The 26,632-nt window shown below is 48.4% G+C and overlaps 2 protein-coding genes across 2 annotated transcripts in view; both read right to left on the bottom strand.

Annotated features, from left to right (window-relative positions):
* Nucleotides 1-23,037, bottom strand: part of LOC310867064 (protein unc-13 homolog B-like) — a gene marked incomplete at its 3' end in the record, with an annotated part of 31,883 nt that extends 8,846 nt beyond the window's left edge. The window contains exons 1-3 of the mRNA XM_083776858.1: nt 22,986-23,037; nt 14,664-14,805; nt 14,529-14,594 (exon numbers count right to left, since the gene is read on the bottom strand). Of these exons, the coding sequence (XP_083632984.1) occupies nt 14,529-14,594; nt 14,664-14,805; nt 22,986-23,013 (236 nt within the window). The 5' untranslated portion in view covers nt 23,014-23,037. The remainder of the gene's footprint in view (nt 1-14,528; nt 14,595-14,663; nt 14,806-22,985) is intronic.
* A 1,394-nt stretch (nt 23,038-24,431) lies between these two features.
* Nucleotides 24,432-25,433, bottom strand: LOC310867065 (kelch domain-containing protein 3-like; the record flags this gene model as incomplete). Its single annotated transcript, XM_083776859.1, has 2 exons — nt 24,432-25,286; nt 25,374-25,433. 2 exons carry the CDS (start codon nt 25,431-25,433, stop codon nt 24,432-24,434), a joined length of 915 nt encoding a protein of 304 aa, XP_083632985.1.
* Between the last annotated feature and the right edge of the window lie 1,199 nt (nt 25,434-26,632).

A 26,632-nucleotide genomic window follows, 5' to 3' on the forward strand; every position in this document is an offset into this window, starting at 1 on the left:
TAGGCTCCTTTGGGGGTTCGACAGGACTAGGTTCCTTTGGGGGTTCGACAGGACTAGGCTCAATGGGAAGTGAGCCAACATCCTTTTCAGGCTGAACTGCAGGAGATGCCTTTTCATCTGAAGCCGGAGGCACTTCTTTTTGGGACAGCTCAGGCAGAGGCTCAAGATCTGTAGAGGACCCCACTGTTGAATCGTTCTTAGTCAGGATCAGCTGTGGGCCATGTTCATTCTCTGATGGAGGCTTCGGTTCCCCCGATGCCATTATTTGCTCCATAACGGTGTCATCCGTAGTCTTTACATCGTCCGAAATGCCAGACGGTACACCGATTTCACTTGGTGCGGAATCCTTATAATCTGGTATCGCCTCCGTGGGTGTAGTGACCCTCGACACATCCGCGCTCGACTCGGTGAGTTCATTCTCACTGATCTCTTCGGGAGTACTGGCACCCGAGACAAATATGTGAGGTAATCGCATGTACGGTCCCGGTTCATTAGGACCGACTGGAGGGCTTTCCGTGCATCCGATCCCAATGTAAATTGACCTTTGAGGAGACAATTTCTCCTGGGATACCTCTGTTACAGAGGGCACCAGTTGAGTCTCTGTGGATGCAGTTTGTTCAGCGTGCTCTGAGACCGTCAGTGCCGTCTCTGGGGTAACGGGTTTAATGTCGGCTGCGAGTTGTGACTGTGCTTGAGAGAGCTCTTCTGAACCGGCCCCGCCAAGCATTCCTTTGGGTGGCATCTCGATAGTTGGAGAAGCTGCGGGTGTCTGTTCGGGCGAACGCTGAGGACTTGAGGTACCAAATGCTGACTGCGACCCAGACAGCTCTGTAACAGGGGACGCAGCAGGTGAAGGTACAGGGGAGTGCATTTCCCTCCGTGTCGTCTCATTGGTTGGGCTTGTAAGAGTGGTTTCCTGGAGTAGAGCCTCCCCAGTTATTTCTGCAACGCGGGGAGCATCAGGAGGCTTGCAATCCACGGATGTTGACAGACTTGGATGGTGCTGCTGGGACACAGCTTTGGGTTGCTGAGTTTCGCCACTAAATACTGAAATCAAGCCCTTGACAGAGTGAGATCCTGCTGGTGTTTGACTAGACGGCATTGGTGGGCTTGGAGCTCCTGCTTGTATTGGAGGCCTTGGCCCATAAAGCATAGAGGGTGTTTGACTGGGTGGCATGTGTGGGCTTATTGGAGGTCTTGGTCCATATGGCATAGAGGATGTCTGACTGGGTGGCATGTGTGGGCTTATTGGAGGTCTTGGTCCATATGGCATAGAGGGTGCTTGACTGGGTGGCATCTGTGGGCTTATTGGAGACGGACCATATGGAATAGAGGGTGTTTGACTAGAGGGTATTTGTGGGCTTATTGGAGGTCTTGGACCATATGCCATAGAAGGTGTTTGACTAGAGGGCATTTGTGGGCTTATTGGAGACGGACCATATGCCATAGAAGGTGTTTGACTAGAGGGCATTTGTGGGCTTATTGGAGGTCTTGGTCCATATGGCATAGAAGGTGTTTGACTGGGTGGCATCTGTGGGCTTATTGGAGGTCTTGGTCCATATGACATAGAAGGTGTTTGACTGGGTGGCATCTGTGGGCTTATTGGAGGTCTTGGTCCATATGGCATAGAAGGTGTTTGACTGGGTGGCATCTGTGGGCTTATTGGTGGTCTTGGTCCATATGACATAGAGGGTGCTTGACTGGGTGGCATCTGTGGGCTTATTGGAGGTCTTGGTCCATATGGCATAGAAGGTGTTTGACTGGGTGGCATCTGTGGGCTTATTGGAGGTCTTGGTCCATATGACATAGAGGGTGCTTGACTGGGTGGCATCTGTGGGCTTATTGGAGGTCTTGGTCCATATGCCATAGAGGGTGTTTGACTAGAGGGCATATGTGGGCTTATTGGAGGTCTTGGTCCATATGGCATAGAGGGTGCTTGACTGGGTGGCATTTGTGGGCTTATTGGAGAAGACGGACCATATGGCATAGAGGGTGTTTGACTATAGGGTATTTGTGGGCTTATTGGAGGCCTTGGTCCATATGGCATAGAAGGTGTTTGACTGAACGGAATTGGTGGACTTGGAGATCCTGCTAGTGTTTGAGGTCTTGGTCCATATAGAATAGAGGTCTGTGATCCGACTCCACTGTTTTCCGACACCACAGCCTGTTCTGAAGTTTCAGTAATTAATGACGCGGCGGGACTGGACTGCTGCTGCACTGGGAAGTTGTCCGGCTCCTTCGCTGTAGTAGAGACTGTTGGTGGACGTATCTGGGATGCATCACACACTTGTTTAACTGCAGATGAAGGCAACGGCTGACTATAACTTCTTACACTTTCTCCAGGAACGTCTTCTGAGCCTTCATAGCTGCCCATTGTTGGCTGTTTGACGAGAATCCTGGGCCTGGGTGAAAGCTGTGCTCGTAACTGAGGTGGTCCCGGCAAAGGGTCGGTCGTTTTGTACCCCGTGGCATTTGGACTACTGACCCGGCGTTGAGCACCGTCTAGAGTGACGGTAGCCGACGTCTGCTCGTCCTGCATACTATTCTGGGGATAAGGAGAAGCCTGCGTTCCAGTGTGGACACTGGTCTGTTCGACAACAACGGACGCTCTCCTCAAAGGCAAGGCTCTCTGAGAGTGAGAAATCAAGGCATCGTTCGTGACTTCATGTTGAAGGGCCGGAGGTGTGTATTGCTGCAGATTATAAAAGTGTTCAGATGAGGGTGAATGGAGAGGTTGTCTGGAGGAAAGATTCGTTGCGGTTTCATCAGTCTTATCGAAGATGAACGCAGTCTGTTCGTCTTCGACCTGTACCGTCAGGTCAACTGTACCCTGGCGTGTTGTCTTTCCAGACGATTTCCTGGTTTTCCTGGTAACATCTTTCGTGTCGTCGATTTTGGTGAAATCCATGGGCTGTCCCTCCTGTGGTTGGATATAACGGGGTTCACTAGTACATCTGGGCGGATACTCCATAGCACCCATGGACTTCTCTCTCGGAGAGAAGTCCATGGGTTTATTGTGTGTCTGAGGTTCATTGCTTGTGTGTTGAGAACATGCAAAAGTCACATTTCTATAGTAAATAGGGACCTGCTGATGCAATAGTTCAGTTGTGTGGAATGCAGCTGGTGTTGCCTCTTTGAACTCCTCGACTGAGTGGGGAGACTGGGTCAATCCTTGCACGCTGGGTTTACGTTGAGGCTCCACTATCAGTGATAGACCAACAGAACCATTAATTGTTATATCTGGCTTGCTCTTCACTAATGGCATGACTCCAGTCCAAGGGAGGTGGACTATGGGTTCTGTTGGCTTCTGCTGTGATCTTGGCGACATGTCCAAAGAACCTTTTATAGAGTTGGCCGGTGCTGACGCTGTCTGGGGTGTTGGGTGCTCGCGGAGGGAATACATCTGAAGTCCCTGGTCTGTCTGTTCTTGGATGTGTGTCCATTGCTGTCTAGGCTGCTCCTGTGGAGCAGGTGGTTCCACAATCAAGGAAAGGCCAAGATAGTCTCGTGGCGGCCGTGTCCTCACCAGTGACATTGGATCTGAGACGTTGTCCACAGTTGTCACGTTGTCTGATTTATAACCTGTAACAATCGGAGACATGTCTACATAGGCTTTAATGGCGTTTGCCGGGGCTGAGGCAGCTGGGTAAGGCCGAGCAATGGACTGTGACCACCTTCTGGTTTCATTTAAATACAAGGGAGAACAGACAGGAGCAGGTTGACGTACATCCGGACAGGAGACTGTGACGGTGTCCATCGTATGCTGTGTTTGTACATAGGTCATGCTCTGAGGCTGTGTTTCTACTTCTGCTCTTTCAACTACCAGAGGGACGCCAGCAGACTCCTTTCTGGCAAGTGTCCTATTCACCAGCGACACGGCTTCTATTTGGCAAGGATGCGATTCCTGAGAAGCCGTTGCCAGTGTGGCGTGGGGTGGCTTGGGTGACATGTCCAATATTTCCGTGAAAGACTTTGCGGGGACAGATGCCGTCTGATATACTCGCGCGTCACTGGACTGAGCCAAGACCCTGGACATGCTGTGCGTTGGTGTGTGCTGGTAGAGAGCAGGGTGTGCCCTTTGTGCATTCGCGGGAGGTACGGACATCCCCGTCAACTGTCTGCCATAATCCAGAGTCTCTCGAGTAGGCAAATCCACCACAAGTGGAACTCCTACAGAATCCTTTATTGCGAGTTCACGTGGACTCGGCTTCCCCCTCGTCAGTGGTATAGGGTCACTTCCTGTGTCTATTACACCTACGCCAGCCATTTCTTTCGATATGACGGAGGATTTGGAAGACATATCCAGCGTGCCTTGAACTGAATTGGCTGGCGCGGTAATCCGCCGATGTAGATTTGAACTCGATGTGGGTTCAGCGGACCGAACTAAAGGTGCTCGTACTGAGGTCGCCCTCCTGTTATCAATGGGAATCTGTTGTCTCTTATCGGGACTTGCAATCTCTGTATTAATAGTATTCGAAGAATGACGCTCAACCATGCTCATTGCTGACCGTTGCTGGCCCTGAAGTTCGGACGGTTCAGATTTGCACGAGAGATCGATAGATCCATGGCGACTAGACCTTTCCAGTCTTTCCTCATGAGTCGAAGTTTGTCTCTTCTTCAGCAGTGATAGTGCCTGGTTGCCAAGATCCTCTACTACCGGCACAGATTGTTGAGCATGGCGGGAGAGTGCATTTTCTATTCTAATTCCACCAGACATGTCCTTCGATTTGAGAGAAGATGTGGAAGACATATCTAAGGTGGCTGTGATTGCATTGGCTGGTAACGTCATTTGCCTCAGATAAACTGAACGTGGCACGGATTCAGCGGACTGGACTCGTGCCAAGGTCGGCCGCCTACTGTCAACTCCCGTCTGTCGTCCGTCAACGGAGCTCACAGCGGTATTAGTAAATGAACGACGCTCGTCCATGGACGGGGAATGAGCATGCGCGGATCGCCGTCCCTGAAGTTCCGACTGTTCAGAATTGCACGAGAGGTCAATAGACCCATGGCGGCTAGACCTCTCCAGTCTTTCCTCATAAGTTAAAGATGTTCTCCTCTTCAGCAGTGATAACGCTCCGTCGTCACGATCCTCTACCAATGCCACGGATTGTTCAACCTGAACCTGCGGTTGTCTCTTTACAGACATGTCTAAAGTAGGTTTTACTGAGTTTGCAGGTGCTGTGGCCCGCTGGAACGTCTGCATGTATTCACTGGACGTCTTTTGCCGTCTAATATCAGACGTAGATAGACTCTGTCTAATATCAGGGCTTCCTACAGGTGAGACAGGCATAGATTGACTCTGCATGTTCTGCCCTTGAGGCTCTCCCCGTCGAGTCATAACTGGGCTCACTAATGGTACAGATTGGCTTCGGGGATCTTGTGGTTGTCCCCGGGATTCAACCCTTGCAGATTGAGTCATAACTGGGCTCACTAATGGTCCGGATTGGCTTCGGGGATCTTGTGGCTGTCCCCGAGATTCAACCCTTGCAGATTGAGTCATAACTGGGCTCACTAATGGTCCGGATTGGCTTCGGGGATCTTGTGGCTGTCCCCGAGATTCAACCCTTGCAGATTGTTCAAAAGGCCCTCCCCTGGAAGAGTCATTCCCTGGGGTTTTTCTCATTTCAGAGCCCACACGGGACTTATCAGAAAGTGTGGGCGATGGCGTAGGTGACTTTATGTCTTTAGCAGAGTTTTCTAGGCGAGTTTGTTTGGTCTGCATTGACGGAGGCGTCATGTGGGATGAGGGTGATGTCTGATGATGTGTTGTGGGAGAGGCATATTCAATCCTAATCTCTGGACTGGGCATTCTTCTCACTGGTATCTTGCTTTGTTCAGAAGGCCTCGCCGGAAGAGAAGCTCTTCTTAAATGTGAAGTACATTTGCTTTCTTGGGACGAGAGTCCATCGCTACGTTCTGTATTGTTCCACTCAACTTCATCCTCCTCGCCAAGCTTAGTCAGATCTACGACTCCATACTTATTACTTTCAGTCGAGTCCATATTTGTTTCAGCCTCCTGCTTTTTGCCTTTGAAACTCCTCATCTTGTACTTTGTAAAATCAACAACGTTGTCTTTCTGATTTTCCGTAGATTCCACACGGGTAGAGATTCTAACCTTTTTAATGTCACCCCTGTTCTTATCAACAGTAGAAGAAAAGTCTAGAGTTGTGCTGCCAAACTGACCATCTCTGGGAACGCTGCGCGGCTTATTTATATGCTGGAGGTACATTGTATTACTTGTCGCCGATGTGGGATTCAGTATATGAAACTGTGGCTTACGTTCTTGGGACTGCTTTTGAGATGAGGAGGACATTTGGTCTGCCGTTAACACGTTGCCTTCTAGGTTGCTTTTATACGGCCCAGTGACCGAGGCCTTGTTTCCCTGTGACATGACTTTAGAACCCTGTGCCTGGGATAGCTGCCGAGCGAGTTGCGGTCTCTTTTGTGAACCAGACGGTGGACCCACAGTCGCAGCAGCAGAGGTAGTGGGTAAGGTTTTAACGGACGCCGCTGAGGGTTCCGGAGACGTTCTACTTGTAGCCGGTGTCGCGGGGAGACGCGACGTAGGACCAGCTGTGTTTGGGGATGTGACAGCTTTGCTTTCAACTGCATCAGAAGAGGACAGGCCAACTATTCCTCCGAGAGTTGAAAATATAGAGCTTGTCTTTTGGTTAGGCTGTCCCGTAGGCTTATCATTTACATGTCCAGTTCTAACTTCAGGAATCTGTGAGTTCCCTGAAGCCGTCTGCATTGAGGGCATTGTAGCCGGTGTTGCAGGGAGTCTCCTTCCCGACTGTGCAGCTGATGGTATTTTGGAAGCCGACTGGGTCTCTGGGAGATTTCTAGAGACTGGGATCTCTGACGGCTTACCAGATACTGTTGGTGACGTAGCACTAGTAGAGTTTGTTGATGTTGTGGCTTTGCTTGCAACTGCGTCAGAGGACCGGCCAACTATGGAGCTTGTATTTTGATTAGGCTGGTTCATAGTCTTATCAGTTATGTGTGCAATTCTAATTTCAGGAATGGGTAATTGTCTGTTTGGAGAGACCGGTCGTCCATACGGTCTTGGAGATGGAACATACTGAGAGGGTGAAGGTGGGATTAGATCTTTAATTCCCTGGTTCTTCCAGTATGGTCCTCCGTGACCCCCCTTTAAAGCTTTTGATGTGAAGTCCACAGCTTCTGGCATCTCCTCGTAGCACATTTTAGCACTTTGCATCGATTCCACTTTGACCTTTTTAAGCGTGCATGCGGAGAAGTCCACTGGCTGTTCTGCTTGGGAAGAGACAGATTCCTGAAACATCTGAGAGAAACTTTCCAAGTTCATGTTCATTATCCTGTCTCCTTTTCTCAAGGCCGAGGTCAGGTCCACGGCAGCGGTCAAGGACTGCGAATCCCTTCGCGGTTGACCCGGCGTCCAGAGGTCATCGTTCTCGTTGTGAAGGGGAATCTTGAAGCCACAGAGGGTCGTTTTGTCTCCGTTTTTCCGTTGAAGAATGCTACCGATGTTTTCAGCGATGCATCCGAGGGCCTGCACGTCCCGTGGCGACGCACACTCGTAGAGATGCGTACCAGCTTTGTCGGTCAACAATGAGTAAATAAATTCCTCGTCCGTGTAAACGTAATAACCACAGTCTCCCTCGTCGGCCGGCCACCACATCCCTTGCTCCAGCAAAGAGAGCCATTGTTGATACCATTCGGAGTCCTCGAAAAGCACCCCGTCATCGACTGCATTTCCAGCAGATCTACTTAAATCCATTATACCGGACGTTAAATCCATTGGGCCCTTTTTAGTTGAAAGTTGTTTTAAGAATTCCGTTGCCGTTTTTAAATCAAAGTCTTTTTTATCCAGTACAGCACTGCCAACAGCACTTTTATCTGGTAATTGTTTGAAGTCACGCACAGTACATTCAGCGACTGACTGACGTCTACTTGGCATTGTTTTACTCTTTTCTGTTGACAGGTTGAGAACCGTCTTTTCCGCAATCCAAGGTTTTCTGTTCCTATCTAGGTCATTCAAATGGTCACAGCTGCTCCAAGATCTGCCTTTGCAGCTCATGTCAAATAAAACGAGATCTTCGTCTGGTTCGAGAAAGCGATTTCGGCTCTCGAATAGCTGGGCAGCTTCATCTCTCCAAGGATGCGAGGGTATGTGGAACCGACCGATGTCAATTTCTCTGGGATCCGGAAATCCATGATTCTCCAAAGAGGGTCCCGTCACCGGGGGCTGTGCGTAACCCAAAGAGGGCCCCGCCACCGGGGGCTGTACGTAACCCAAAGAGGGTCCCGCCACCGGGGGCTGTACGTAACCCAAAGAGGGTCCCGCCACCGGGGGCTGTACGTAACCCTGGCCTGCCTGGTAGCTGCCCTGAGGTTGAGCAGCTAGCGCTTCGGCGAGGGCATAATCATTGAGCTGCTGCCAAAGAACAGCCTCTATGAGACACTGGTGCTCGTACAGCTCTGGCGGGATGATCCCGTGCTCAGCAAAGTTGTACATGAGATCCTGATAGCCGTACTCTTCTTCTGTCCCATACAGGAGACGTTGGATCTCTTCGAGGTAATGCTGGGTTGGTTTAACGGTTGGATCTTGCCCGAATGTCGCTGTACCTCCATTCGTTGTAACTGTGGTGGTGCTTGTGGGGACGTCTTCCTTATTAGTTTTAGGCAGTAAGCGATCGAGTAGGCCCCTTTCAGTTTCTATCCCAGCAACAGAAGTGGCTGTAGTGGTACTTGTGGGGACATCTTCCTTAGATTTTGGTAGCAAGCGATCAAAAAGGCCTTTTCCAGTATCCTTCCCGGTAACAGTGCTGCTATCACCAGTGTCCGTTTTAAAAAGGCCGGACAACAAGCCAGCAGGAGTGCCTCGTGTGTTGCTCTTCGTTTCCTCCTTCAGAGACTCGGAGGCTGGAAACTTTTGTGTGTTTGGTGTTGGAAGTTTTGATTCCTTGTCTCCTGCCATATCCTCCACTTGCTTAGCTCGCTGAATGTGCGGTCGCCCCTGTCCAGCACGTGCCTGTGGTGGTGGTGGTTGAGGTGTCTCCTGCTGTTGAGCTTCATTTTCACCAGATGCAAGCTTCATAATACCTGAAAGCAAACCCCCAGATTGACTAGGCTGTTGGGCTGCTCCTTGTTGAGGAGTCTGTGTTTTGCTTTGCTGCTGTTGAGGTGGAGACGTCTGTCCAAAAAGACCAGAGAGGAATCCTCCCTGTTGATCTGCAGATTGCCCTGCAGGAATATTGGGCTTATTCTTAATATCTGGCCCAGTCTGTGGTGGGGGCTGTTGGAGCACACTGTCCGTAGACGCCAACTTGTTGAAGAGCCCAGAAAGCAGTCCACCCTGCTGTGCTTCAGGTGCTGCGGCAGCAGGCTGGGAAGGGATGTTGTTTTGTCTCTGAAGGGGTTGCCTGCTTCCTTGCTGTGTTTGTTGGAGGTTTGGTCGATTTCTAGGCGTCTGTTGCTGCGGTGGAGGAGGTGAAAACAGCCCAGACAGGAAGCCTCCTGGTTGACTGGATGGCTGCTGGGGTGTATTTTGACCTGACCGTTGCATCGGCTGTGGTCCTGCTTGGCTGCCCGACTGAGGCTGTGGAGATCCAGCGTCAACAATTGTGCTGAATAATCCAGACAGCATCCCTCCAGGCCCACTTGGAGCCTGTTGTGGAGGGACCTGGTTTTGTCGGTTTCCTGCCTGCTGCCTAGGCTGGCTCCCTGGTGGACCATGCTGTTGTCGTTGTTGTGAGTTTGGAGATGGACTTGGAGCAGCATTAGCTTGAGCGCTTGTGCCAAAAAGGCCAGAAAGGAAGCCTGTTTGCTGGGGAGGTGGTTGTGGTGACTTTTGTGCTTGGTTTGGGCCCGTGCTTGCCAATTGTGGCTGGGCTGTGATGGGTGCGGGTTCTACCATCTTGTTTATCAGTCCAGAGAGAATATTACTTTGCTGCTGAGATTGTGGACTCGGGTGCGCACCATGTGATCCGTCAGATTGTGAGGGTGATGGGGCTGTTGCATTTTGCTGTTGGTTTGGTGGTTGGCCTGGTAGTGGTGGTTGCTTTTGTTGGTACGGGTCAACTTTGACAGAGGTTTCTGACAAAAGGCCTTCTGGTTGAGTTTGAGGAGCAGTACTTTGAGGCACTTCATTTTTAGATTGCTGGTCAGCTGTACTAGACTCCTCGGCAGACTGAGGCCCAGTTACAGCATCTGCGGTTATTTTCAACAAACCAGACAATAATCCAGCAGGTTGTGCAGGGGTTGGCTGAGCAGCAGATTGAGCTTGACCTTGATTTTGAGGTGTGTCCTGGTCAACTTTACTCTCTTGTGAAGGCATGTGTGAAGGAGAGACATTATCCGAGGCAAACTTTAAAAATCCAGACAGCAATCCTCCTTGCTGTGCCTGGGGAGAGGATTGAGAAGCAGAAAATAGCCCTGAGAACAGCCCGGTCTGTTGAGGCTGTTGTTGGGCTTGTGTTTCCGATTGTGAGTCGGGCTGTTGCTGAGGCATGGTGGTATTTGGATCGGTTTCAAACCGAGTTTCCGCCTCTGACCTGCACAGGTCATCTGCCCCAGACGGCTGTTCTAATCCGAGGTCTTTGTCCTGTGTTTTTTCAGGGTTACTCTGATCAGCAGGCAGCTCGGGTTCATTAGTAGGCTTAGTCACGGTCACAGTCGGGGCGGAGTGTGGCTTACCGAGTTGCTGATCGGGTTGGTTCGGGGCTACCTTGAAGAGGTTAGAGAACCAGCCCGTGTCCGTGTTCCCTTTTGGTACATTTTCAAGAAGAGCAGCATGAACTGGGGATGGTGACCTCCCAGGGATCAGTGCACCCGTTCTGGGGGCGCCGCCGTCGTCGCCAGAGGCCAACTTGAGAATCCCTGAGAACACGCCTCCCCCTTCCGCTTTCTGGGGTTGCGACGTTGACGCGTTGTCAGGGGAGAAAAACGGGATCTTTAATTTGCCACCTAGAAATGTCTCCTCTGCAGGTTTCGCGTCAGCCTGCGTTGGACTCTCGGAAGGAGAGGACATGAGTGAAGATAAGGATTTCTTAAAAGGACTGAAGAATCCAGTGTCTTCTGTACTTCCTTCAGGTTTGGGTTCAGAAATCAAATGACTATCGGGTAGCTCACCGGACGACTCAGTTTCAGGAAGGATCTCCACTGATCCACTTCCTGAACATGGAAGTAGCTCCACTGATCCACTTCCTGAACCTGGAAGTAGCTCCACTGAGCCACTTCCTGAACCAGGCCAAAGCTCACCTGATTCACTTCCTGAACCCAATATCCTCTCGCCTCGTCGCTCCGCTTGCGAGCGAGCACTCTCGGGGCTCATGGCCCTGTCTAAGGATCCTTGTCTGGACTCACTGTGTGTTGCACTACTTGGCTCAGATGGTTGGGGCGATGGCTCTCTGGGCGTAGGTGAACTGGAGAAAAGCCTCATGGGAAAAAGCCTTCCTAAAACGGAGTCAACGGCAGACACAGTTTGGTTAGCAGCGGAGGCACCGCCTTGTTGCTCCGCTGAGCCACTTCCTGAACTGGGCAAAAGCTCAACTGGTTCACTTCCTAAGGAACCTTGTCTGGATTCAATGTGTGTTGCACTTCTTGGCTCAGATGGTTGGGGTGATGGTTGGGGTGGTGGTTGGGGCGGTGGTTGGGATGATGGATCTCTAGGCGTAGGTGCACTGGAGAAAAGCCTCATGGGACTAAGCCTTCCTAAAACCGAGTCAACCGCAGACTCCACTGCAGACGCAGCTTGGTTAGCGGCGGAGGCGCCGCCCTGTTGCTCCACCGAGACGCTTCCTGTACCGGGCAGCACCTCAGCTGATTCACTTCCTAAGGATCCTTGTCTGGAATCGTTACGTGTCGCACGTCTTTGCTCAGCTGGTTGAGGTGTCGGCTGGGGTGATGCTTCTCTGGATGTTGGTGGTGGCGATGCACTAGAGAACAGCCTCATGGGACTGAGCCTTCCTAAAACCGAGTCAACGGCAGACTCCACTGCAGACGCGGTCTGGTTCGCAGTGGAGGCGCCGCCTTGTGTCGACTCCTGATCACCTTCAGCTGGCCGACTGGATTCGGAGGATTGAAAAGGTAAAAGAGACCCGAGGGAGAACTTCTTTTCTGTTGTGGGCTCTTGAGTGGCAGGAGGAACTATGGCCACTGGAAGGTTGGCACCACCAGATTTTGGCATAAACGAAAGAAATTTGGAAAGTCCAGACTCAGCTTGTGGAGGAGGAGGAGGAGGAGGAGCTTGAGAGGAAGGTGGCTCTGTAGCAGCGGTGCTATCTGCAGGTTCTGTGGAGTCGGCGCCAGGCTTTGGGATGAAGGAGAGCAGCTTTGAAATGCCAGACTCCTTTTGTGGCGGTGAGGCTGGGGAACCAGATGGAGGTCCAGAGACCTCAGCAGGTCCATCGCTGGGCTTGGAACCCGTGATGGAGCTAAACAGGGAGCTCATGGCATTCTTCACACCGGCTAGACCTACTAGTTCTACAGTCGTCTCCTCTTGGACCTCCGCTGGCTTGGCCTCGTCGCTCTTGGTTTCCTCCACTTTGGTTTCTTTTTTAGCGACCGTTGGCAACGTCGGAAGCTTTCTCCTGACGGGTTTTGGCAGCGGCTCGTAGTTGTTGATCTCCTCCTCCTTTTCAACCAGGTATTCGGACACAGAGTCGACCAGATTCTGAAGTTCATTCATGGGATCTATGTAGTCCTCATAACCCGGCTCGTCCCCTGGTGGATCCATGTAGTCGTCATAACCCGGCTCCGGCCCCGGAGGAGATAGCGGATGACCTGCCGTCTCTCTGCCGTCCCAGTAGCCGTGCACTCCGTGAGGGGAGACAGACTTCTGGCCAGGATAATAGTAGCTCTCATACTCATACGTGACGTCGCCCTCGGGGAACGTCAGCTCGTCCAGCTCCTCCTCGGACCCGAAGGCGTACGGCAGGTCGTCCGAAGCCAGGGAGTCGTACTCGCTCTGGGCCCTGGTCCTCGCGGCGGCCTCCTCCTCCATCATCATGGCCTCCTCCTGCTCTCGGAAGGCCGCGTAGCTCTCCAGCGTGTCCTCCAGCGCAGTCTTGGCCCACAGCCGGGTCTTGTACAGCAGCCCTTCTCTGTCGCTCTGCTGCCGCAGCTGCTGCTGGGCCGACGGGATGAAGTCGATCTCGGGCGGAGAGGTCTCGTCCTCGAAGCTGTGCGCCTCTTTGTAAACCAAGCGGACTTCTGCGCTCGCAAAGCTGTGCCTCCTGGTCCTGCGGGACCTTCCGGAGTCGTCCTCCAGCTCCTCGGTGTCTTCGGCCACCACCGTGTCGCATTCCACGCTCCGGTAAAACCGGCTGCTTTTGGACTCACTGGGGACGTCGCGGATGTGGTAGATGATGCTCTTGTCCTCGTCCTCCCACGTCTTCTGCTCGTTGTCGAGGTAATCGTCCAGGATACCCGACGCGGGCACTTTGTATTTACTCTCCCAGTCGTCCACGCCCATACCCGAGTCGACGGGGATTATTCGGACACCTCTCCTCCCATTCGACCGCCTTTTTTGTTTTTAGACGCAAACAATAAAAGTGCCATGCGGGAAGCAGTGGAAAAGATGCAAAGGAAGAAATGGAAGAAAGGTATGAATAAAAGTTAGACATAGCTGGAAAGAAAGAAGAAATAAAGCAAAGAACAGCATGCAACGATAAGTAAATGAAAAAAGGAAGGACCCCAAACTAAAAAAAAAAAGATACACGATTAGATTAGAAAGTGTTTTTGATTTTCCTCAAGGTTGAAAATTAACAAATCGGGGGGTTTTGTCGTTATGTCACTTGGCAACAGGCAGCGTACGCTCGTCTTCGACAAAAAGCACGGGTGAACAAATGAGATGTTTTCAAAAGCCCAAGGTTAAACGTGTCTGAATCAGACAAGTGGAAAATTACATTAAAGGCCCCTTGAGTGCAGCTAGTTTGATTTTCTGCATCTAGGGGTGATGCAATAACACCATTATGATGTTGCGCGTGCGTGCGTGCGTGCGTTGCGTTGCGTTGCGTGCGTGGGGTGCGCGCCAGTGTTGTTTTTGGCAGCAAAGTTCGATTTTAGTTTAGTCATAGTCTTTGGACTGAAACTTCATTTAGTTTTAGTCACATTTTAGTCACCTGTCTTAGTGTTAATCTAGTTTTAGTCGACTAAATGTCATAAGATTTTGGTCGACTAAATCTACAGGTGATTTAGTCGACTAAAATGTGTTTTGGTGGGCCTTGATGCCGTCGTAATGAGTGTTTTTACACTTGCTGAAAATAGCCGATCTACAAGCTCACAACGCGTCGCAACGCAACCAAAAGTAAAATGACTTAAAGTGGATCTCTTGTCCACTAGTCCCTTCCTAAAATTTTTGTCTAGTTTCTATTTGTTGACGAAATTGTCAGTATATTTAGTCTGAGTTTTAGTCACCATAGCTTAGTTTTCATTTAGTTTCCATTTGTTTTTGTCAGTGGAAAAAGGTAGTCGACGAAATGTTTTCGTCTTAGTTTTAGTCGACGAAAACAACACTGGTGCGTTGCGTGCGCGCGTGCGTTTACCTGGGCCCTCTTGGTTCTCCGTAGTCCGGCTCATAGCCGTGCAGGGAGTCAGACGGTCTAGATGAGCTGCGTCCGTGGACGGAGTCAGACGGTCTAGATGAGCTGCGTCCATGGACGGAGTCAGACGGTCTAGACGAGCTGCGTCCGTGGACGGGGTACTGGTGCACGGAGGAGTTGGTCTGGGAGGTGTTGTGGTAGGGCAGCGGCCGGCGGCCACTCTCGCTGCGGTAGTCGCTGTCCTCGCGCTCGTCCACTGCGCTGTCGTGGTCGTCCAGAGCTGGGGAACACGCGGCGGCGGAGAGAGAGAGATTAGCGAAACGCCGCCGCTACTCATTTGGTAGACAATATTATGTGACAGAATCCAGCAAAAAGGCCCTCAACTCTACCAGAGTAAATCTTTCAGATTTTTACAGATTATTTAAAGGTTTTATGACATTAATTTTCATTTATTTTTATTTTTATTTTTTATTTTAGGTTTTATGACCTCAATTACACCCAAAAAACCTGAACTTTGAACATTCAGTGGATTTTCTGTGGTCTGAAGTTTTCTTTGGGGTTTGGAAGCCTTTTGAGCTACAATGAAAACAGGCAACACAGTGAAAACAGTGACATCTGCTGGCAAATCCCATTGACATATATGGGATTTGCAGTAAGTGATGTCACTTACTGCCGTCAAATCAGAGCACCGGTTTGAGCCAGAAAACCCCAGATCACAGAAAATCTACTGAATGTTAAAAGTTCATGTTTTTTGGGTGCAATTGAGATTAGAAAACCTAAAAAAAATAAGAACAATTCCAAAACCTTTTTTTTTTATGTCACAATCCCTTTAAGTACAGAATGTAAGCTTTCATATGATGTATCATTCAATGAAATTGGACAATAATTGAAGGAGATATAACCATTTTAAAATTATTGGGGCCTTTCACCCAAAGCTGAGAAAAGCCCCTTTCAATATTCACAACATTTTTAACACCTTTTAGAGCTGGACAGAAGTGGGTGTGACAATGGGAGGGACAATAGGTACTTAACTCCACCCACAATGACCACCTTAGAACGTTTTAGCTGTCAACAGTGCAACACTAGAAACACTGACATGTTTAATCCAGTAGAACAAACAATGCAATTTGTAAGGTGCCCCAATAAACCCTTTTGAAATAATTCAATTTAACTTATACACGACCTGGTTGTAAATAGCTGCAGGAAAACCATTTTATGTTTATTTAAATGACCCGACTGAGGAGCACATACCCCCGTCACGCCACATGCACAACATTTCTTTGTGGATGTTCTAACCCACTTGGACCCTATAGCGTCAATATTCTGGGGCAATGTGACACGTTTCTATATTATTTCTATATTATTGTAGATTGGCTGTTTTCGGCGAAGGGGGGAAACATTGCGGGCCCCTAGGGGACCCCAGCAAACTAAGTACTTAGGATTTAACCACTTGAGTATAGAGTAGGAGAGTATAGCGACACGCTTTGATCTCGCCGCAAAGCTATAGTTCCAAACATTGCTCCTATTGGCTGGAACTATCCCATTGAGACAAAGCGGGTGCCTATGGGCTATAGTTCCAAACACTGGAACTATTGGCTGGAACTATCCCATTGAGGCAAAGCGGGTGCCTATGGGCTATAGTTCCAAACATCGCTCCTATTGGCTGGAACTATCCCATTGAGACAAAGCGGGTGCCTATTGGGCTATAGTTCCAAACACTGGAACTATTGGCTGAAACTATCCCATTGAGGCAAAGCGGGTGCCTATGGGCTATAGTTCCACACATTGCTCCTATTGGCTGGAACTATCCCATTGAGACAAAGCGGGTGCCTATGAGCTATAGTTCCAGACATTGCTCCTATTGGCTGGAACTATCCCATTGAGATAGAATGAGCACTTCCGCATCCCATTGTTACAACGGGAGTCAACGCTAGTGTCGCCACTCTCTCTCTCTGACTCTATTACTCTGCTTGAACCCTAGTGTCCTCTTTCTTTTTGCTTGCTTGATTTCTTGCCAACAAAGTCAGCACCACAACAGCAACAACAAAGTTGTTTGCAGATGGTGGGCATATTTCTGCCTTGTGCTGAATATAAGGGATGGATAGGAAGATAATGGGGGCTTGTTCTGCCCTCTTGTGGTAATGTAGAGACATTGAGAGAGAGAGAGAGGGGGAGGGGGAGGGGTAGGGGGAGAGATAGAGATAGAGGGGGAGGGGGAGGGAGAGAGAGAGGGGAAGATGGGGAGAGAGAGAGAGAGAGAGAGAGAGGGAGAGAGAGAGAGGGGGAGAGGGAGAGGGAGAGGGAGAGAGAGAGTCAAGACATACCCGGACGTATTGTAAAAAATCACATCCGTGTGAACCGAGTGGTGCAACTACCCTCCTCCTCTCTCTCTCTCATTAGCAGGCAACAGTGCAGCACTGTCTCTCTCTCTCTCTGTTTCTGGCACAACAGCGCCCCTACTGGTACTCATACTGGTGCTCATTAAGGTCACATAGGTGAACGACACATAGGTGAACACGGACATTGCTGTTCCTTGGAGTGGTTGCACCACTCAAAAAAGGGACACCAAACGCCAAGTTGACAAACCGGTATAAATAAGTACAAACTCTGAAATGAACACAGAGCTAAATGAACACAGAGCTAAATGAACACAGAGATAAATGAACACAGAGACAAATGAACACAGAGATAAATGAACACAGAGATAAATGAACACAGAGATAAATGAAGCAGAGATGAAGTGGCAGAAAGCCAGGTGATGTGGCCACAACAACAATCACCCCACAGAAGGTCCACAGGACACATGGAGTCAGTGAACGGTGAACACGTGATATACATACTCTGTTGTTCGCTCCATCCAAAATAACTCCAGTTGCCTGCAGGAGGCAGTGTTCAGGAAGCAAGTGTTCCAAGAAGACATGGAACAAGGAGAGAGGCGTTGGTTTCAGGAGAATCCCTGGAATAATACGCTGATGGGAGTCCACGACACGACAAGACACGAGACGATGACATCTCCCCAGATGGGAAAAGGTGAAGCTTTCATCGGGAAATGAAGGACTTTGCTGGTCATGACGTGGAGGGTCTGGGTGAATGTGCTGGTCATGACGTGGAGGGTCTGGGTGAATGTGCTGGTCATGACAAGAAGGGTCTGGGTGAATGTGCTGGTCATGACATGAAGGGTCTGGGTGAATGTGCTGGTCATGACATGGAGGGTCTGGGTGAATGTGCTGGTCATGACATGGAGGGTCTGGGTGAATGTGCTGGTCATGACATGGAGGGTCTGGGTGAATGTGCTGGTCATGACATGAAGGGTCTGGGTGAATGTGCTGGTCATGACATGGAGGGTCTGGGTGAATGTGCTGGTCATGACATGGAGGGTCTGGGTGAATGTGCTGGTCATGACGTGAAGGGTCTGGGTGAATGTGCTGGTCATGACATGGAGGGTCTGGGTGAATGTGCTGGTCATGACGTGGAGGGACGAAGTTCACCCTCCTCTCTATCAGTAACGCCCAGGACGAAGTTCACCCTCCTCTCTATCAGTAACGCCCAGGACGAAGTTCACCCTCCTCTCTATCAGTAACGCCCAGGACGAAGTTCACCCTCCTCTCTATCAGTAACGCCCAGGACGAAGTTCACCCTCCTCTCTATCAGTAACGCCCAGGACGAAGTTCACCCTCCTCTCTATCAGTAACGCCCAGGACGAAGTTCACCCTCCTCTCTATCAGTAACGCCCAGGACGAAGTTCACCCTCCTCTCTATCAGTAACGCCCAGGACGAAGTTCACCCTCCTCTCTATCAGTAACGCCCAGGACGAAGTTCACCCTCCTCTCTATCAGTAACGCCCAGGACGAAGTTCACCCTCCTCTCTATCAGTAACGCCCAGGACGAAGTTCACCCTCCTCTCTATCAGTAACGCCCAGGACGAAGTTCACCCTCCTCTCTATCAGTAACGCCCAGGACGAAGTTCAACGTCCTTTCTGTCAGTTCCACCCTGATCGCCCGGGACGAAGCTTTATCCAAAAGACCACGTTTATCGATATGAAAACCGATCGCATCGCTCCACAGCCTATAGGAGCGCCTGTTGTGCAATCACTGATGTTGCGTAACAGTGAGACTGTTTAGCAGACGAGAACGAAAATCTTAAAACGTTAATGACTCTCGATCTAAATCATCCCGTCCAATTCTAAGAAAATATCATGTGTCAGACGGCCCCATCGCGGTCCGGTCGCTAGTCGCGGTAGATTTAATCATACCTCCCGTTGTTGTCGATCGGCTCCAGAGTGTTTCGGCTACATCTAGGTGCTACATCCACATCCGGGATAACATCCGCTCCGTCGGTAAAAGTGCTCCGCTGCTATAAATCGCTATAAAGCGCACTGATTTAATGGATTAAATAACCCTGGTCTAATTGACCAGTATGGAGATGATATTGATCCGGATGGAGGAGATGGTGATGGATAGTTCATGTGAAAATGAAACGAAAGAATGAGGACAAAAGGAAAAGTAGCGCCGAAGAGACGGAGTACCGGAACTGAACAGGAAACATGGTCAAGTGAAGAGGAAACATGGTCAACTGAAGAGGAAACATGGTCTAGTGAAGAGGAAACATGGTCAACTGAAGAGGAAACATGGTCTAGTGAAGAGGAAACATGGTCAACTGAAGAGGAAACATGGTCTAGTGAAGAGGAAACATGGTCTAGTGAAGAGGAAACATGGTCTAGTGAAGAGGAAACATGGTCTAGTGAAGAGGAAACATGGTCTAGTGAAGAGGAAACATGGTCTAGTGAAGAGGAAACATGGTCTAGTGAAGAGGAAACATGGTCAAGTGAAGAGGAAACATGGTCTAGTGAAGAGGAAACATGGTCTAGTGAAGAGGAAACATGGTCAACTGAAAAGGAAACATGGTCTAGTGAAGAGGAAACATGGTCTAGTGAAGAGGAAACATGGTCTAGTGAAGAGGAAACATGGTCTAGTGAAGAGGAAACATGGTCTAGTGAAGAGGAAACATGGTCTACTGAAGAGGAAACATGGTCTAGTGAAGAGGAAACATGGTCTAGTGAAGAGGAAACATGGTCTAGTGAAGAGGAAACATGGTCTAGTGAAGAGGAAACATGGTCAAGTGAAGAGGAAACATGGTCTAGTGAAGAGGAAACATGGTCTAGTGAAGAGGAAACATGGTCTAGTGAAGAGGAAACATGGTCTAGTGAAGAGGAAACATGGTCTAGTGAAGAGGAAACATGGTCTAGTGAAGAGGAAACATGGTCTAGTGAAGAGGAAACATGGTCTAGTGAAGATGAAACATGGTCTAGTGAAGAGGAAACATGGTCTAGTGAAGAGGAAACATGGTCTAGTGAAGAGGAAACATGGTCAACTGAAGAGGAAACATGGTCTAGTGAAGAGGAAACATGGTCAACTGAAGAGGAAACATGGTCTAGTGAAGAGGAAACATGGTCTAGTGAAGAGGAAACATGGTCTAGTGAAGAGGAAACATGGTCTAGTGAAGAGGAAACATGGTCTAGTGAAGAGGAAACATGGTCAAGTGAAGAGGAAACATGGTCTAGTGAAGAGGAAACATGGTCTAGTGAAGAGGAAACATGGTCTAGTGAAGAGGAAACATGGTCTAGTGAAGAGGAAACATGGTCTAGTGAAGAGGAAACATGGTCTAGTGAAGAGGAAACATGGTCAAGTGAAGAGGAAACATGGTCAAGTGAAGAGGAAACATGGTCAACTGAAGAGGAAACATGGTCTAGTGAAGAGGAAACATGGTCTAGTGAAGAGGAAACATGGTCTAGTGAAGAGGAAACATGGTCAACTGAAGAGGAAACATGGTCTAGTGAAGAGGAAACATGGTCAACTGAAGAGGAAACATGGTCAACTGAAGAGGAAACATGGTCAAGTGAAGAGGAAACATGGTCTAGTGAAGAGGAAACATGGTCAACTGAAGAGGAAACATGGTCTAGTGAAGAGGAAACATGGTCTAGTGAAGAGGAAACATGGTCTAGTGAAGAGGAAACATGGTCTAGTGAAGAGGAAACATGGTCTAGTGAAGAGGAAACATGGTCTAGTGAAGAGGAAACATGGTCTAGTGAAGAGGAAACATGGTCTAGTGAAGAGGAAACATGGTTTAGTGAAGAGGAAACATGGTCTAGTGAAGAGGAAACATGTTCTAGTGAAGAGGAAACATGGTCTAGTGAAGAGGAAACATGGTCTAGTGAAGAGGAAACATGGTCTAGTGAAGAGGAAACATGGTCTAGTGAAGAGGAAACATGGTCAAGTGAAGAGGAAACATGGTCAAGTGAAGAGGAAACATGGTCAACTGAAGAGGAAACATGGTCTAGTGAAGAGGAAACATGGTCTAGTGAAGAGGAAACATGGTCTAGTGAAGAGGAAACATGGTCAACTGAAGAGGAAACATGGTCTAGTGAAGAGGAAACATGGTCAACTGAAGAGGAAACATGGTCAACTGAAGAGGAAACATGGTCAAGTGAAGAGGAAACATGGTCTAGTGAAGAGGAAACATGGTCAACTGAAGAGGAAACATGGTCTAGTGAAGAGGAAACATGGTCTAGTGAAGAGGAAACATGGTCTAGTGAAGAGGAAACATGGTTTAGTGAAGAGGAAACATGGTCTAGTGAAGAGGAAACATGGTCTAGTGAAGAGGAAACATGGTCTAGTGAAGAGGAAACATGGTCTAGTGAAGAGGAAACATGGTCTAGTGAAGAGGAAACATGGTCTAGTGAAGAGGAAACATGGTCAAGTGAAGAGGAAACATGGTCTAGTGAAGAGGAAACATGGTCTAGTGAAGAGGAAACATGGTCTAGTGAAGAGGAAACATGGTCAAGTGAAGAGGAAACATGGTCAAGTGAAGAGGAAACATGGTCAACTGAAGAGGAAACATGGTCTATTGAAGAGGAAACATGGTCTAGTGAAGAGGAAACATGGTCTAGTGAAGAGGAAACATGGTCAACTGAAGAGGAAACATGGTCTAGTGAAGAGGAAACATGGTCAACTGAAGAGGAAACATGGTCAACTGAAGAGGAAACATGGTCAAGTGAAGAGGAAACATGGTCTAGTGAAGAGGAAACATGGTCAACTGAAGAGGAAACATGGTCTAGTGAAGAGGAAACATGGTCTAGTGAAGAGGAAACATGGTTTAGTGAAGAGGAAACATGGTCTAGTGAAGAGGAAACATGGTCTAGTGAAGAGGAAACATGGTCTAGTGAAGAGGAAACATGGTCTAGTGAAGAGGAAACATGGTCTAGTGAAGAGGAAACATGGTCTAGTGAAGAGGAAACATGGTCAAGTGAAGAGGAAACATGGTCTAGTAAAGAGGAAACATGGTCTAGTGGAGAGGAAACATGGTCTAGTGAAGAGGAAACATGGTCAAGTGAAGAGGAAACATGGTCTAGTGAAGAGGAAACATGGTCTAGTGAAGAGGAAACATGGTCTAGTGAAGAGGAAACATGGTCTAGTGAAGAGGAAACATGGTCTAGTGAAGAGGAAACATGGTCAACTGAAGAGGAAACATGGTCTAGTGAAGAGGAAACATGGTCTAGTGAAGAGGAAACATGGTCTAGTGAAGAGGAAACATGGTCAACTGAAGAGGAAACATGGTCTAGTGAAGAGGAAACATGGTCTAGTGAAGAGGAAACATGGTCTAGTGAAGAGGAAACATGGTCTAGTGAAGAGGAAACATGGTCTAGTGAAGAGGAAACATGGTCAACTGAAGAGGAAACATGGTCTAGTGAAGAGGAAACATGGTCAGAATGGACATAACTGTTTCCTTATATATATAAAGACCAGGATAGCTGGAAATACGCGCACAGACAACAAACATGACAGACGTTAGACAATACTATATATATATATATGTTTGTATATATATATTGGTCTATTGTGACTCTAACCCTTCGGCCCCGTTTAGACTGCAGTCAACTCCGATTCAAATCTGATCCATTTCTCAAATCTGATCTTTTGGTCCGAGCGTTCACAGACCAGATGGGATCCGTTCGGACCGGCAGCCGGATCCAGCCTGAATCAGATCTGTGCCTCATTCAGGTTGGAATCAGATTTTTTTTTTTTTTTAAGTCTAAACATAAACAAGTCACGTGGAATCTGATCTGATTTAGATCAGGTTGTTGCATTCTCCTGGATCTCCTGGAATCAGATGTGAAACCACCCTCTGCATGTGAATAAAGTCACATTGAGTAAAAATCGGATTCCATGTGACTATCTGAATCATGTACTAACCTTGGCTCTAAAACATTCCTTAGTCATGAAAATGAGCCAAAGTTCCTTCAAGGCCAGAAATATATCCCCACAACTCACTGCCCTTGAAGAGGACATTTCTGTTGTCCTACGTGGATAGTATAAATACACACGTATGCATGCAATGCACGCTCACATGCACATGCAAACGCACGCACGCACGCAGCGCACGCACAGACAGTTTAGACTTACAGCATTGGGAAGGTACAGATGATGTCATTCGTCTTCGCTGACCGTCAGTCGGACACTGCCATGGAAGAAAAGACAAACGACATAATGGTGTGAGTGAAATGTCCAAACGTTCCAGTTAACCGACCTGAGGCCGATTAAAAAAAAAAAGGCTCCTAGATCCTAACAGTTTTCTGATGAAACCTATGTTTCCATGTCAGGGACGCCCAGCATTATCAGTATTTGGCCGCGAACCCCCCCATCTGAAAATATGTTGTTCTTCCGGGGACCTCCCACAGAAGCAAAGATTTGAGTTAAAAACGTTCACTGTGAAAGAATATGTATATTCAAAGATTTGTGCCACATTTTCAGGATTTTTCAAAAATCCGATGAGCAGATCTAGTGCCGCGCTACGAGCTTAATTGTAGTCCTGTAGATGCTTAAAAGACTACTAATGTGCTAACAAGGTCCTGTGTTCTCCCCATGGCCACGTTGAACCGCATGGACAGAACACTGTTTGGGGCATTTCATTATAAACAGCAATTTCAGGAAATGTCAAAATATTTCACAGATATTCTATTTTTTTTAAAGGACTCAAAACTTAAAAGTTTTTTTGATTTTCACATTTTTTGAGGGGCGCTAGCTCCTCCTATATTCCGCTATTAGTGTAGATTTTCGTCTTCAAACTAGCGATTCATCCAAGGAACTGTGTAGGCTGTAGGGTGTAAGGATCTAGGGTCTAGGGTCTAGGGTGTAAGGATCTAGGGTCTAGGGTGTAGGGTGTAAGGAGCACTTGACTTCACCCACTATCAACCTCATCTCATAGAACTGGTCCTAAACAGATGGAACCATCTCTGCCTACTAATGAGTGCTGGAATCATCAGTAGGAGGTTTGGTCATTTCAAACATGTAACAATGTCTTCTCTATTTCATTAACTTTACAAGAAGAGAAAGGCTGTTGTTTCTATTAGCTTAAAACACTTTTCGCCAAGCAGGGACTGACCCTCCAATCCAACCCTTGATGCTGAGTGCCAAGCAGGGACTGACCCCCAATCCAACCCTTGATGCTGAGTGCCAAGCAGGGACTGACCCCCCAATCCAACCCTTGATGCTGAGTGCCAAGCAGGGACTGACCCCCCAATCCAACCCTTGATGCTGAGTGCCAAGCAGGGACTGACCCCCCAATCCAACCCTTGATGCTGAGTGCCAAGCAGGGACTGACCCTGCAATCCAACCCTTGATGCTGAGTGCCAAGCAGGGACTGACCCTCCAATCCAACCCTTGATGCTGAGTGCCAAGCAGGGACTGACCCTCCAATCCAACCCTTGATGCTGAGTGCCAAGCAGGGACTCACCCTCCAATCCAACCCATTGATGCTGAGTGCCAAGCAGGGACTGACCCCCCCAATCCAACCCTTGATGCTTTATTTATTTATAATTTATTGATTTATTTTATTATGTGTTGGTTTATTCAGCTGCTGTTGGAAATCATCATGGCTGCCAGTTCCCACCTGATGTTGTGTGTGAGTTCAGACTGCTCCAGACCGTACTGAATAACTGCTAGCTTACATAATGTCTTGAGGCTAGGACTGAAGTCTACGGTAAACAGGTCATCACTGGATCCTCCAAAGAGGATGATACGATCTCCCACCATGCAACAGCACATATGAAATGTCCTTGAACACGGGCCTTTCCCTTTGGGCTCAACCTTCTTCCAGGAGAAGGTCTCTGGATTGAATCTCCACAGATCATTGAGATCATTACCGTTGAAGCCACCAAATATGTACAGCTCTCCATTGTAGGTAAAGGCTGAATGACCATAGCGTCCTTTTGGTAGATGCTGTGTAGAAGGTGTGTTCATCCAGTGGTTGGTCTGTGTGTCAAACACTCTGGTGGTGTTGTAGTACTGACCCCCATAGCCCCCAAACACAAACATCTTTGACCCGATGATGGTAGCAGAGTGACATTCTGAATCAGGAGGTGGAGTTCCTCTGGTGTTGATTAAAGTCCAGACCATTGTGGTGGAGTCCATCTTGTAGATGTCATTAGTGTATCTAGTCTGGGTAAATCCTCCATGGATAAACATGACCTTCCCCAAGACACAGGCTGAGTGGTAGTACCGCCTCTCTGGAACGGTCCCAGAAACCTGTGGTTTGAACCATGTGTGGGCGTCGACATCAAAGGCATAAAGCACGTTACAGTAACTTGAGTCAGTCCATCCTCCCCAGAGGTAGACAGTATATTCTATCAGAACAGCTGTGTCACCCCAGCGCTTGGAGGGAACCTCAACGTGGCGTTCTCCTCTTCCAGGGGTCACTGGGGTCAACTTCCTCCAGGTCAAAGACACTGTGTTGAAGACGTGCACATCAAAGTGATCCTTGTGACCTCCAAAGGAGTACACACAGTGTCTCACTGTCACAGCTCTCTGATTGGCTGTTCCTGGTCCTCTCAGACGCACCGCCCAGCGTAACATTACTCACAGCAGTACCACAGTGGAGAAATCCTATTGGTCAATGAGATCCTATTGGTCAATCAATGGTATCCTATTAGTCAATGGTATCCTACTGGTCAACGGTATCCTATTGGGCAATGGTATCCTATTGGTCAACGGTATCCTATTGGTCAATGGTATCCTACTGGTCAATGGTATCCTATTGGTCAATGGTATCCTACTGGTCAATGGTATCCTATTGGTCAATGGTATCCTCTTGGTCAATGGTGTCCTATTGGTCAATGGTATCCTATTGGTCAATGGTATCCTATTGGTCGAGTCCTGATGTGTAAATGCATGGAACATTTTGCGTCTCCACTTATATTCGTTCAGAGGCACAAACACCACACAAGGTTTGTCCAATCCGTGAAGCTGATGGTTTGGGTTGACCAATCAAGGAAGACGATGCCTGTTGATCTCACTTATTGGTCACCAATAGTGATCAATGACCATATTAGCTGATGAGCAGATCTAGTGCCGCGCTATGAGCTTGTAGATCTGCTATTTTCAATAGCTAAAGTATAACATGATGCTTAAAAGACTAACAATGGGCTAACAAGTCCTGTGTTCCCCCCATGGCCACGTTGAACCCAGGGGGGCAGTCAGCCAGATATTTCGTGAAGCCTCATTTGAAATCGGTAGTTCATATAATGGCCTGTTGTGGCGCTGGACTGGACCCAAAAAGCCCCATAGCTCCATAGAGGCCCATGCATTTTGGCCCAACTTCACCTAGACTGTATTACCTTAATAAACATGGTCATGAATACTTTCTTCTTCCAGTCACTAGTTTAAAGTCTCATTTCTAATGTCATAATATTCTTTTTGGAAAATTATGGTCCCATTAATTAAAAAAATGACCATAAAGAAAAAAAAAACATTGCGTATGTTCTGAGGGGCGTGGCTACCGTTACAGTCTATGATCGGGATTCCCCTCCCACTCGAGTCAAAATAAAAACCAACGGAGAAGAAGGGCGGAAGTCCCGCCTCGTTGTCTGGGCAGCCAATGGCCAGCTGGTCCAAAACGGAGCCAGCCAATGGCCAGCTGGTACCAAACGGATCTAGAAAGATGGCGATTTACAGTGCAGGAATAACAGGCTTCATTTTACGTCCATGTTAGACCCGGCGAACGCTTTGTCCATATTTTTTACAGTCTATGGTTGAACCGCATGAACAGAACACTG

This window comes from Protomyctophum parallelum (assembly GCF_964188405.1).
Source record: "Protomyctophum parallelum genome assembly, chromosome: 11".
In the NCBI taxonomy this organism is placed as follows: Eukaryota; Metazoa; Chordata; class Actinopteri; order Myctophiformes; family Myctophidae; genus Protomyctophum; species Protomyctophum parallelum.